Below are 14,478 nucleotides of genomic sequence, written 5' to 3' on the forward strand. Positions count from 1 at the left end.
ATCGACTTGGCTGAAGATTGGCATCTGTGATGCTGCGGAACTCAGTGGAGGCCTGGATGGATCATTCACTTAGCACTTCTGGCTGAAGATGATTGCAAATGTTTCACATTGTCTTTTGCACTGATATGCTGGGCTCCCCCTCATTGGGGATGCATATGTTTGTGGAGCCTTCTGCTCCGGTTAGTTTTTTAATTGCCGACAACTATTCACGACTGGATGTGGCAGGACTGCAGAGCTTAAATCTGATACGTTGGTTGTGGGATCGCTTTGCTCTATCGCATGCTGCTTCCGCTGATTAGTGTGCATCTAATCCTGTGTTGTAGCTTCACCAGGTTAGCACCTCAGTTTTAGGTATGCCTAGTGCTGCTCCTGTATGACACTAATGTGCTGGATATTTTAGATCTTGACTTTTCGAAAGCAATTGTTGAGAAATCTTTTATTTCAGGCAAATACTTTTAGGATAAAGGAGGATGTTGTAAACTAGGCAATAAAGTGACTAAATAATGAGAAACGAAGCAAACAATCAAAGCTATTCATTCTAATTGGACAGCTCTGATGACCAGAGTATCTCAGTGATCAGTGCTGGGACTGCTACCATATTAAAGGTAGAATGACTTTGTTTCCACATGGTATCAATTTGTGTTAGAGGCAGGCTATTTAGTGAAAAGGGCTAAAATTCAAAGAGGTAACTAGAGACAGTAACTGAGCAGAGAAATTGCAAAATGAATATTTAGAAATGTAAAGTAATGCATATTAATGCTACAAGTATCAGATACAATTACAAAGTGGAGGTATATTTATTATTAAATAAGATACATCAAGAAAAAGGCCCTAGATGTAGCTGTGAACTTGTGGAATAGTTTGACATTATCTCTAATAAACGTTGATCTAGTTGATGCATTGAAAAGGGAACTGGATCAATTCATGTCAGTGACGAAGGCAGTAATATGGGTGTGGGGATGGAAAAAGAAAAGATGGTTAGGAAATGTGAGTTGGATAATGAACTGAACAAAGTGGGTTGAATGGCTTTTGTTCACCCTGACTTGCTTATGTCAAATATAGTGAAACTGCAATTTAACTGAAAATCCTTCCATTTACGCCAGCCCTCCTCTCTCCCCTTCTCCAAAAAGAAACTGGTTCACTGAATCTTTTATTCATAGCTTTTCTACTGCATAAAGCTTGCCTCATAATTTACCAAGTTTACCAGGCTGAATTTCAATTTATAATGCCACTGGATCTATCTACATGGTTTGAAAGCCTGCTTTCATTTGTTTAGTAGAAAGTACGTGAGAAATAGACTTGAAGAGACAAATGTACAAAAAGGGAATGAACCTTCACAGTTAAACTTGACTTTACACTGCTGAAGCCCTAAATCAGTAACAGGCTGCCAATCAAGGTGACATTAACATCGCTTCATCTAAGTTAGAGAACACTTAATATGTTCCTGCGCTGAAAGAATTAAAAGAAACTCAAGAGTGTAAAAAAGAGTTACAATAATAGAATGTCTGTTATTCAGTATGCAGACTTGTTTGAGCGAACAAAATATGTCAGCAAATGGTATGTAATGGGAAATAAACTGTAGAGATTGTACAGGGAACTTAAACAGCTTTCTATTATAAGTGCTGAGAGAAATCAGTTTTAAGCATAGAAAGTTCTTGAGATCTATCAATAATATAAAACTCATGTTAATAGTTTTCACTGTTTATGCAATTCTTTAAATGCTAAACAAACACAACTAAAGGCTTCAGTCATAGCCAGTTTCTTGAGCAAAGACCAGCTGATTTCAATTAAATCCTCAGCACACATTATGGGCTGGATTTTAAGAGCCCGCCGCGAGCTCAAAAAATGCGGACCATGCACCAAAGAGCCACTGTGATCTCCCACGCAGGGGCTCATGTAAATAGCCTGGGCGGCCTGTCCCACCCCCAATCACTCAGAGGGGACAGGCTGTCCGAAGCCAACAACGGCGTCAGCTGCCTGTGCGCAGGTGCTGGTGCATTTTTAAAGGACAGCCAGCTGTGCCAGTCAATTTAAATTTTTAAAACAGCACCCCCCCCCCCCCCAAAATTTATACAATAAATTTCTAATACCCCTTTTATACCCCCCCCCAATAACAATTACATTAACTATTTGCCCTTCCTCTCCAAAAAGCTTTCCTTTTAAATCTGAGCTTCCCCCCCCCCCCCCAATTCCCACCACCAGACTGCACAAAGTTTAAAGTTCACCACTTACCACCATCCCCTACACCTACTAAATTTATTTGACCCCGTTTTCCCCCCCCCCACCCCCTCCTCCCGGCACTGAAAATAGTAACTCCTCCCCCTCCCCGCCAGTGTCATGCCGGCTTTCCCCAGGGGAAAGCCGGCATGACACTGGTGGGGAGGGGAGGCGGAGGTCAGATTCTCAGTGCAGCGGTGTGGGGAATGGAGTCATATGCATGTAATGGGTGTAGGGGATGGTGGGAAGGGTTGAACTTCAAACTTGGTGCAGTTTGGGGGGTAAAGGTCAGATGTAAAAGGTAAGTGTTTGGGGAGGAAGGGCAAATAGTTAATATAATCGTGATTGGGGAGTGAGAAAGGGGCATAAGAAATGTATTTATTTAATTTTTGGGGGCGTTTGTTTTAAAATTTAAATTAGGCAGCAGGACTGGCTGCTCTTTAAAAATGGCGCCAGCGCCCACACACAGGCAGCTGACGCCATTGCCGAGGACAAACAGCTTGAGATTGCGATGGCTCTTGGCCGCGGGCTGCCATTTTTTGAGCTCGCCTCCGAGATCGGCAGCAGACACTTAAAATCCAGCCCATAATGTTTCATCTCTGAATTTTGGATTTAGGGAAGATAGGCAAAAGCTCTGTCCTGTCGCAGCCTCCCTTTCCTCATGTGGAAACTGTAATATAATGCATTGCACTTGTGACACTCCAGTGCACAGGCTGCCAAAAAATAATGTTTAACTGTCTCAAATATTTCTGGAAATTATTTCATAAAAGATCAGCTTGCACACTGTGGTAGTGAAAAGGGCAGAACACAGCTGTCTATTTCTCTGACCTGCATGAATTTAAATCAACTTACCTTAAATCTTCCGGGCCAGCACTCCTGCGCCAAAGATCACAGTGGGCCCGCAAGATTTAAGGTACGTTAAATTTATGCATGTCAGTAACTTAAATATTTAAATCCAGGTCCATCACCCAGCGGTGGGGGGCCACCACGAGGATTGGACTGGGCCCTCCTGGTGTCGGCCTCCGTGGCGGGCCTCTGCCGGAACAATCTTCCGCCACCCCCCCACCTCCATGGAGCCCGACTTTGTGGGCTTGGTAAAATCCAACCCTGTGTATTTCACCAGAACTGGATAGGCTTCTTAGATTGAACCAGATGACTTTTTTTGTCTTTATAGTCAGTAGATCTCAAATGTGTAGTGTTTGGGTTAGATTTTATTTTCAAATAGTTATATATTTATTGGCAGTAGGGAACTATCCCTAGTTCTCAGTCAAAGGATGATATTATTTAACATTAGCAATATTACAACATGGAGTAAAATCTGCACCATTTCTAGTAATCCTTAAAGACACTGCAAAGGTGACCAGGATCTAAGGCCAGGATTTCACCCTAGACGGACGGGAACCGGCCACCGACTGAAAAGTTGATGGCGAACCCACTTCCGCCTTGTCTGGGCATCTGACCCATATTTTGTGGGTCGCCGGACTTCAATTGATGTGAGGCGGGACTTCCACCCGCTTGAGGTAGGAAGTCCTGCCGAATAGAGCTGCCGGCGAATCAGCGGTCCGGCAGCTCTTAGCCCCAGCAGCGCCACCGGGAGCGGTGGCCACTGCTGGGACTACAGTCCAGCTCGAAGTCCAGATGCTGTGAAGCCTGGGCAGCAGGTAAGTTTTGGTTGCCTCGCCAGGGATAATCCATCAGCCCCCGGCGAGGCAAGGGTGGTTGGTTGGGGGGACGGGTGAGCGTGATGGGTGTTGCGGGTGGTTGGGGTAGTGGGGGTGGCCCTCCCTCGGGCACAGGGTGCCCAATCATGTGGGCACCCTCCCCCCCCCCCACCCCACCCCACCCCGAGACGTTGGAGACTACCTGGATTTGTCAGACAGCTTCTTTCGGGTCTAGGACGCCCTCTTGCTATACATAAAATCCGCGCGGAGGCGGGCGGGCCATTTTCGACACCGCCACCCTGCGTAAAGTTGCAGCGGGAGTGGGTCGGGAAGGTCTCCCGGAACCACCCACTCCATTTTACGCCACCCCCCCACCACCATCCTGCTCGTCGGGATGGCATAAAATTCAGCCCTAAGTGTCAAAAATGTATTTTTATTTAAAAATGGTACAGCTACAGCAACAAAACCCTTTTCAAAAATATTGTATGTACTGCAGTATAAAATACTACGAGGGTTGACGTTTCATTTAGGGACATTAAGAAACTGTTCAAGATGTATTTTTTCAGTTTGATATCACCATTTTCTATTCCAGCTGAATTACAATCGCTGCTCATCATTCATTATTTTATAAATAATTTATAAAACACATTTTATAATATGTCTAATTTTAGTGTTTTATATCAATTATAAAGGTAAACGGAAGGCATGGGCCTTCTTCATGGCCCTTTTTCATAACAGTGAATTTTTGATATGCAACTATATGTAATGATTTGAGTTACTGAAATTAATTGGGGTGGAATTGGTCTTTACCAGTCCTGTGAAATGGGCCTGTAGTGAATCGGCTATCTGTTTTACATTACACACAATTTTCATTGTATGCAGTGTAAAATTGCCTGCTAAATCACTATGAGCCCGTTTTGCACCACGTGCATAGTCCAGTTTCACCCCCATTGTTTCAAATTTCCCGTGCACACTTAACAAGAAATGTTACGAGAATTCAAAGCATTGCAAACATCGAAACTTCTGGAATGGCTTCTATGGAAAATGGTTAAGAATATTGTCAAGCTACATGAAACTAAACTAAATAATATCTCTTTCGACCAGGTGGCATCTCTCACAGTGGACTCATGCTCTGAAGATCAAGAAGCTGGTTACTGCACAGCTACCAGCTTGACATCAGCAACCGATTGGTAAGAATTCCTCTTGCAGACCCCTGCAAGATCAGTCATTCTACTTGTCATAAATACGATAAGGTTGCAGGGACCATAATATCACTATGCTCTCAGTGTTACTTACAAAACTTATATTTTCATCCAGTATTGGCACATAATAATTAATCTGTAACAGTGATATTGGCCATGATTTTTTTCAGGGAGACCAGAACGGTACGTGGAGCCAGGTAGTGGGGACAAACTCAGCAAGGTCGGGGACAGAAAGACCCTATCAAAACAGCAGGGCCTCATTTGAATAAATATTTACAGAGTCTCACATTGACTTCTGACCAGCGATGGGGGTTGAGAATATGGTGGTAGAAGCCCATAGCTGGGAACCCAGCAGTCTCAGTGGGTGGAGGGGATTCCCTCATATTGCATTGGGAGGGTCAGGCCAGCATTTCCTCTTGATTGAAAATGGGATTCCAGGGTTTTCTCTTAGTGAGAAATGGTGGGAATCCCCAACGATCTTGGGGATGCCGATACAGGGGATTCCCTGAAGATGATACTGGTGCTGGGGCCTCCCTCAATGATGGGCAGGATGCCGGTACTTAGAATTCTGCAAAGATTATGGGGATGCCTGTGCTGGGAATTCCTCAGGGAACGTCAGTGCTGAAGATCAGGGAAATGTCAAGACTTGGGATTTCCCGAAATCAGCAGAATATCAAGACTTGGGAGGCCCAAGGATCCCTTTAGGCACCTGGAGTAAACATTCTACTCCTCCCAGACCCACAAGGAGTTCAAAGCCAGTTCAAGTTCAAAAACTTACCTGTGCCTCTTCTGGCCAGTCACCACCTCCTCCTGCCTTTTTGCTGCTGCCAGACAGTAGACAGCAAGGAACCCCCTGTGTGGGGCTTAAAATTACATTGCAGTGCCAATGACATCATCAGGTCACAACTTTTGAAATTTAAGTAGGCTCCGGTCTGCTTTTAGCGGAAGCCTTGTCCAGGGCCTGAATCTTTTCCATTAATATTATGGTGCTGGAACACAGAGACTTGAGGTGAGATCTCGACTTTGAGGATTTTAACCCCTCACCTGACCCTTTGCTGCCTGTTCAGTTTAGTCAGGGAAGTGTTAAAGTCAGGACTATTCGGTCAGTACAGCAAGCTTGCAGCTATGTTTAGCTCCGTGGGAATTAGTACTCATGACACAGCAATTGAAATGTCTAAACTAATTGCTAATTTCTTATTGGTTTTTTGAGAGTAGTGCAGAGTGAAACCATTTTTTTGATGTTTTATAATACATTTAAAAATTAATTTTGTCAGGAATCTGGGAATTTCTTACGAGAAGAAACATTTGGAATACCACTAGAAAGTGAGGATAAACATGTACTTTCCCACAATAGGCAGACCGTCAAATTATCTGGAGAGCTGCAAGTACATTATCCTGATGGCTAGTTATGCTGTGAGACCTAGGTTTGCACTGAGTTCATTCTGATGGGATCAAAGTCTTCTTTCTCTGGCAGTTGTTTAGAGTTCTAAATCAAACAATGTTTGACAGTCAAAATGTTGTTCCTAGTAGAGCCAAGCTTACAAAATAAAACTGCCTCTAACTCATCACTAATTGATAATAATTCACCTATTTCATTCAGTGGTCAGCCTAATGAATATTTTCTTATTGTTGAAATTAGAAATGTGATACTGGTGCAATAAAGGGATCAACTTTGAGACACATTGCTAGGCGAGAGTTGTCCATTACATCCAGACCATATGAAGCCTTATGTTGTTACTGGACTGCACCTTTATGATCATAAACGCTTAATGTCTGTTGATAGGATAATATATTGAGATAGCTTTCAATCAGTAATGTGACTCCTGCTAATTTTATTTCCGATGAATACGATATCAACAACATAAATGGAATTAGATTCTCACAGAACTCCTGTATCTAAATCAATTTGTCAGATTTGCTGCCACCTGAATTATTCATACTGATACTTTATGTTGCGACTCACTAAAAATCCACAAGATTGAGGCAAAAGGTACATAATTAACACCTAATGTGCTTTTTCAAAATGAAGAACTGTGTAGAGACACAACAAACAACTTGCTTTTATACAGTGCCTTTAATATAGTAAAACATCTCAAGGCACTTCACAGGAAGAGAATCAAACAAAACAATTAGCACCTAGCCAGAGGAGACGTAGAGGGAATTTTATGCTGGTGACAGGGGTCTTAATGTCAGGGGAAACTGATGCCGAGATCCCCGCATCGCCTCTTTTCTGGAAGGCCCGCCGAATTTAGTGCCAATCAGGCACTTAAGTGGAAAGCAGCGGGTCTTCCAGAGGATTTAGGAACCCATTGCCAGAAGTCCTGCCCTTAGAGGGCAGCCGACCAGTCAGAGGCCAGCAGTTGAAGCGCCACCGCGGAGGTGATGGCTGCTGCTGGAGGTGACCGTCCTGGAGGCTGAGGAGCATTGCTGGAGCCAGGCCTCAGGTAGGACTGGATGGGAGGGGTCTCGTGGGGTGGGGGTCTTAGGGAGTGGGGGAATGGGGGTCAGCTGAAAGGGAAGGGGGGTGGCCCACAGCAGGCACCCAGCTTCCCGATACCGGGTCCCTCGTTCAGGCACTAAATGCATTTCAACAAGGGACAACCACCCCCCCCCCCACCCCCACCCCCTGGAGTGGCGAAGCAGCCTGCATAATTTTTCCTACAATGCTTCTCGTGCACCGACAGGGTAGCCTGCCACGTGAGTAATTGCGGCTGTGGCAGGAAGAGGCCCATAATTGGGGATTAGTTACTCGGTCAAAGACCTCAAATGGTGGCGGAGCAGGATGGGCGTCACAGGTCTCCCCACCCCAGATTTAAGTTCGGCGCAGGCGGGTTGGTGGTAGCAACCAGCACCACTACCACCCTCCCCTCCCCCCGCCCCCCCCCGCTCCCAGTGCTACCATCCCACGCGATTTTATCTCCCTGCCTCTAGACCCACCATGGGGGAGAGCATAAAATTCCACCCATAAAGTCAGGTGACAAAAAGTTTGATCAACGAGGTAAGTTTTAAGGAGGAGTGAGAAGTTGAGACACAGAGAGGCTTAGAAAGGGAATTTCAAGATTTGGGGCTGAGATAGGTGAAGGGTACTGCCACCAAATGGTGGAACAAAATAAGTCGGGGATGCTTAAGAGGCTGAGAATTCTCAGTGGGTTGTAGGGTTGGAAGAGGTACAGGTGGGCTGAGGCCATGGAGGATTTGGATACTCGGATGAAAATTTCAAAATCAAGGTGTTCGGAGACTGGGCGCCATTGTAGATCAGCGAGCACAGAGGTGCTGGCTTAACAGGACTTGGTGCCAGACGTGATACAGACAGCAAGGGTTTGGATGAAAACAACAACTAATTGCCTACTATAAAGTCCAAAGACTACAGAATATTTCGTGGTTGCTCCATCATGAAGGCACCCAGTTTGTTTTTGGTGCATTTGTAAATGTGATACTACAAAGAACTCTGCTGCAGTGCTTCTATCCAAATATTTTTATTATACAGCACCTGTACCAGCTGCAATTTCACAGAATCGCAGAATCGTTACGGTGCAGAAGGATGCCATTCGGCCCATCGTGCCCGCACTGGCTTTCCGAAAGAGCAATTCCCTCAGTTCCATTCCCCTGCCTTCTCCCCATAACTCTGCACATTCTTCCTTTTCATATAACTGTCAAATTCCCTCTTGAATGCTTCAGTTGAACCTGCCTCAACCACATTCTCAGGCAGCACATTCCAGAACGTAACGACTCGCTGCATGAAAAAGTTTTTCCTCATGTCACTTTTGCTTTTCTTACCAAATACTTTAAATCTGTGCCCTCTCGTTCTCAATCCTTTCATGAGCGGGAACAGTTTCTCGCTATCTACTCTGACCAGACCCCTCATGATTTTGAATACCTCTGTCAAATCACCTCTCAGACTTCTCATCTCCAAGGAAAACAGTCCTAACTTCTCCAATCTATCTTCATAACTGAAATTCCTCAACCCTGGAACCATTCTCGTGAATAATTTCTGTTCTCTCTCCAGTGCTCTCACGTCTTTCCGAAAGTGCAGCGACCAGAACTGAACGCAATACTCCAGCTGAGGCCAAACTAGTGTCTTATATAAGTTCAACATAACTTCCTTGCTCTTGTACTCTATACCCCTATTAATAAAGCCCAGGATACCGAATGCCTTATTAACTGCTCTCTCAACCTGTCCTGCCACCTTCAATGACTTATGCACATATACACCTAGGTCCCTCTGCTCCTGCACCCTCTTTAGAATAGTACCCTTTATTCTATATTGTCTCTCCATGTTCTTCCTACCAAAATGAATCACTTCACATTTCTCTGCATTGAACTTCATCTGCCACCTGCCAGCCCATTCCACCAACTTGTCTATGTCCTTTTGAAGTTCTTCACTATCCTCCTCACAGTTCACAATGCTTCCAAGTTTTGTATCATCTACAACCTTTGAAATTGTGCCCTATACAAGGTCTAGGTCATTAATATATATCAGGAAAAGCAAGGGCCCCAACACTAATCCCTGGGGAACTCCACTACAAACCTTCCTCCAGCCCGAAAAACATCCATTAACTCTTTGCTTCCTGTCACTCAGCCAATTTCGTATCCATGTTGCTAATGTGTCTTTTATTCCATGAGCTACAAGTTTGCTCACAAGTCTGTTGTGTGGCACCATGTCAAATGTCTTTTGAAAGTTGATGTACACCACATCAACAGCATTGCCCTCATCAACCCTCTCTGTTACCTCCTCAAAAACTCCAGCAAGTTAGTTAAACATGATTTTTCCTTAGGAAATCCATGCTGGCTTTCCTTAATTAACTCGCATTTGTGACTATCACTATTGATTTTGTCCCAAATTATTTTTTCTATAAGTTTTTCCACCATCGAAGTTAAACTGACTGGCCTGTAGTTGCTGGGCTTATCTTTACACCCATTTTTGAAGAAGGGTGTAACGTTTGCAATTCTCCAGTCCTCTGGGACCACCCCAGAGTCTAAGGATGACTGAAAAATTTCTCAACTATATCATTAACATTTGTTCGTCCTTTACTAATTTCAGGGAATTTTGATTTCAGCAATTATTTACATTTACTTTGTTTCCTTTCCAATTATCTACCTGAAGATACTGATCTATGCTGGTATGCAGTTCCATAAGTGTCAGCAGCTCTCTGGTACCTCAACCAAGTACCCTTCATGAATAAGCCCAGGCAGCCCATTTCTCTTTTCAGTAATTCCCTGCTAACGCCATTTCCTACAATAATTAATGTAGAACAGTAGTGGCTCGCAGTGGTTGCGAGTTTACCTTGCTCACTTTCTTTGGCAACTGGAGAATCCACACTCCCTTTACAGTTGACACAGTAATTAGACATGTGACAATCAGCATCATTTTTTGTACCAGTAGTGCATCAGGCAAGTTCACAAGCTAGTGTTGAGCTGTTGGCTGAACAATAAAATGAAATCTGTAAACACTGGAGATGTGTGACAAATCTACAAACATCCCAAAGAAAGTTAACAATTTAGGTATAGACATTTGGTCAGAACTGTTTGCAGTTGAATTGTTTTCTACTTCACCAAGAGTGTTAATACATGAAGTTTTGTTTCAACAAATCAAATCATATGTTAACAGCATTCCACTGTGTAATTTTCTATTTGTGGATACAGCTCACACTGCTTATGGGTAAGCTGCATGGAGTGTTAAATGAGCATGACTGGAGCAATTTGGATCTTTGCACACCTGTAGCTCAGCTGTGTAGTATGTCACTTTTAAAGTTACAATATCATTTCTGAAGGCTTACAGAAACAATAGTAAAACAAATCATTAATTGCAGTTCAACATATCTTTGTCTCTTTATAAACATTTCATTTTTGTAACTTTCCATGCAGCTCACTCATAAAGGACTCGCCTCTGAGTCAGCAGGTCATGGGTTTGAGTCCTGCAACAGAGACTTGGACTGGAATTTTACGCCCCGGTCCTCCCCACAAGAGCAGGCTGGTGGCAGGGGCATCGTAAAAGTGAGTGGGAGGCGGAGGGTCCCTTTCCCAAATCCTTGCCGGCCCCGCTGCAATTTTGCGTGAGCTGGTGGCGGTCCACCTCAGTCCAATCAATGCCCTTAATTGGCTAATTAACTGCCACTTAAGAGCTTCCTCCCGCCATCGCTGTTATTTTACCAGCAACCAGCATGCACCTTAGACCCCACAGAAGGCCACCAGGTAAAACCTCCAAATTGAGCACCCTGTGCCCCAAGGAGGGGCCCCCCCCAAAGCCCCAACTGTTCCCCCCCCCCAACCAACCCCCCTTGTCTCGCCAATTGTCCCCGGTGAGGTCCCTAAACTTTCCTGTCTTCCGAGGCCAACGTCCACGATCCTGCTGTTGGCTGGGTGCAGTCCCAGCAGTGGCCACTGGTCCTGGTGGTGCTGCTGGGACTGTGAGCTGCCAGCCCACTGATTGGCCAGCAGCTCCATTAGGTGGGACTTCCTGCTTCCGAGAGGTGGACGTCCCGCCCAAGTCCAATTAAGGGCCTGGGCCACGTACAACCCAGGCCAACTTTTTTGGCTGGTCCCGCCCACCGTAAAATTCCGGCCATGAGCACAAAATCTAGGCTGTCACTTCACAGCAGTACTGAGAGAGTGCTGCACTGTCAGAGGTGCTGTCTTTTGGATGAGTCATTGAATTGAGGCCCTGTCTACCTTCTTGGGTGGACATAAAAGATCCCATGGCACTATTTCAAAGAAGAAGAGGAGTGGTCTTCCTGGTGTCCTGGCCAATATTTAGCCCTCAACCAACAAATTATCTGGTCATTATCACATTGCTGTTTCTGGGACTTTGCTGTATTTCCTACATTACAACAGTGACTGAAGTACTTCCAAAGTACCTTATTGGCTGTAACACTCTTTGGGGCATCTAAGGTCATGAAAGGCACTAAGTAAACTGAAGATCTTTCTTTAACTGTTTTTGGAGGCTGGAGAAATCTATTGCTCTGATGTTCCCATCTTCTCCTGTACCCTTCAACTGAAAATATTTTTGTGCTGTATCTTGCTCGAAATGCAAGCTGCTAATGGCGAGGTGAGGGCAATGGGGCATCTGGAACTTTAGTGAACAGTGAGATTTGAGGATTGGGATAGAGACAGAGGAACAACAGAGAAGGAAGGTGAATTAAATTGGGGGAATTAGAGTTAAATCAGGTACACAAAGAGAAATAAACAGAGGGAAAGAAAGAGATTGAAAAAAGGGACAGGAAGGAAAAGTAAGAAAAATATTTTAAAATGCGAAGTTTGACAATTTGAAGGCATTACCATGTGCTGAAAAGAGATTGAACAGTTTAAGTTGGTCCCTTTCTGGGCCAGAGAGATTGATTGGCACTGAATTAACAATTATTACATCATTAAAAGAGTACTTGCACTCTTAATCATCAGCCCTAACTTTCTGTGACAAGTTTAATGGGCATCTAATGTGAAAATCCAGCAAGTTCTTAAAAATAATGGGGAGGCTAAAATGGAAGTTTTACCTGTGCAATGCAAACGGAGCAGCATAAGTCGAACAGCAAGTTCTGGAGATTCACAACTCATCGTGCATCTCTTAATCCCCTGAATTTGCTTGCCAGTTTGTGCATTGATACTGGGTACTTCATTAACATGCCATTATTTTTCCAGCAAGATTTAGCCCAGTGTAGTTCTTTCAAAAACAGTAAAGGGCAAAAAGAAATTCTTGCAATTAAACAGTGCCAAACTTCTTATGCAATAAGTTACTTTGAAGTGCAGCAACTCTTGTCATGTAGGCAGAGTTAGATCTGCTGGCAAATGACATTTAGATTTTGGCGTTGATTATTGTTTCACCGACTATTCACAATTCTACTCAAAAGGTATGAAGTTACTTATACATGATTTGTTCAGTACCAGTTAGAATATCACACTAAAATACCAGTATTAGGTATTACAACCTAAAGTTTGATTTATGGACATTTAGAGAAGCTGAATTTCTGCCCTTTGATAATTTTAAAGAAAAAAAACAGATTTTTTGTTTATTTTATACAAAAGGTAACAACAGTGAGATTCAATGCAGTAATTTCATGAACTTCTTAATAACATGGACCATGAGAATGAATGCCAGTAGGATTCTGAGATTGAATTACTGCCAAAAAGTCAGTATGCACTGGCCAGAAAGTTGCTGGGGTTCTCCTGATCTCACACTGTAAATTCGTCAAAAAACCAGCAGAACCTCCCTGCCCCCAGAGAAACATAAATGGCTGTTCTCTACCATTTAAATAGTTTCTTCAGGGGCTTCACTAATCTACCACCAAAGTGACAGTGAGAGATTGAGAAGGACTCCTGTGCAATTTCATGGCTTATCTGTTTATTTTATAGCAAAGGTTCCCAAACTGAGGGTGGTCTCACCCAGGGAATGCATTTAATAAACTGCTGACCCGCAACCAGGAATGATCGCAATCCACTGAAGGATAAACCTTAAATAAAAGTAAAATACTGCGGATGCTGAAAATTTGAAATAAAAACAGAAAGTCCAGGAAATACTCAGCAGGCTGAATTTTACCGGCCCCCTTGACGCCACAAGTCGTGGCGCGGGGGCTGGTAAAAGGCTGTGGGGAGAGGCTTGCCTCGACCCGCAACGTCAAGAAGGGCCTGCCGCATATTACCCATGAAGGTGGGACCTTGATGCGGCACCCCCGCCACCAGCAGATGGCCCTTCATCTCCATATTAAAATGAGGCCGAATGAAATTCAAATTAACCTACCTGAAAGCCAATATTATGGCTGCCGTTCGTGCTCTGCGCACCTTCGGATCTCTGCACGTAGTTCCGGGCGAGAACCTGGTAGGGAGGGGGGGAGCAATAGAATTTTTAGGGCGGGAGGAGTGGAGGAGTGGGGAAGTCAATTTTAATTGGATGTGGGGATGGTGGGAAGGGGTTGAGGGTCAAAGAGAACTAATTTCGGGGGGGAAAGTTCTGGATCCTAATAAAAGTTTATTATGGGGGGAGAGGGCAATTAATATATAAATTACCTATGGGGTGGTGGGAGATGGGATTTAGAGTTGAAATTTCAATTTATTTTCATCGGGACCGTTAAATTTTAAAATATTACGGAAGGGTTTGAAGCCCTTAAAAACGTACGCTTGCGTGGTGGCGCCGGATGCCTTTGCTGGGGACACGGCGGCCGCCCTTAATGGGGCGGCCGCTCCGCCCCCTCTATTTAAATGAGCCCCTGCGCAAAATGTAGTGGGGGCTCCTCAGCAGCCACTGAATGTGGGCATCGCACTGAGTTTAAAGGGCACCGCCGCGGAGCATGGTGCCCGCATAAAATTCAGCCCAGCAAGTCTGCCAGCCTCTGGAGAGAGAAACAGAATTAACGTTTCAGGTCTGTGACCTTTCATCAGATCCTTGTTACTGTTTTCCTGCAGCTGGGGCA

At 44.4% G+C, this 14,478-nt stretch overlaps 1 protein-coding gene across 1 annotated transcript in view; it reads left to right on the top strand.

The window, feature by feature from the left end:
* Positions 1-14,478, top strand: part of fat4 (FAT atypical cadherin 4) — a 458,079-nt gene that overhangs the window by 414,606 nt on the left and 28,995 nt on the right. Inside the window, exon 13 of the mRNA XM_068042747.1 lies at positions 4,983-5,068. Within this exon, the coding sequence (XP_067898848.1) occupies positions 4,983-5,068 (86 nt within the window). The remainder of the gene's footprint in view (positions 1-4,982; positions 5,069-14,478) is intronic.

This window comes from Heterodontus francisci, chromosome 1 (genome assembly GCF_036365525.1).
Source record: "Heterodontus francisci isolate sHetFra1 chromosome 1, sHetFra1.hap1, whole genome shotgun sequence".
In the NCBI taxonomy this organism is placed as follows: domain Eukaryota; kingdom Metazoa; phylum Chordata; class Chondrichthyes; order Heterodontiformes; family Heterodontidae; genus Heterodontus; species Heterodontus francisci.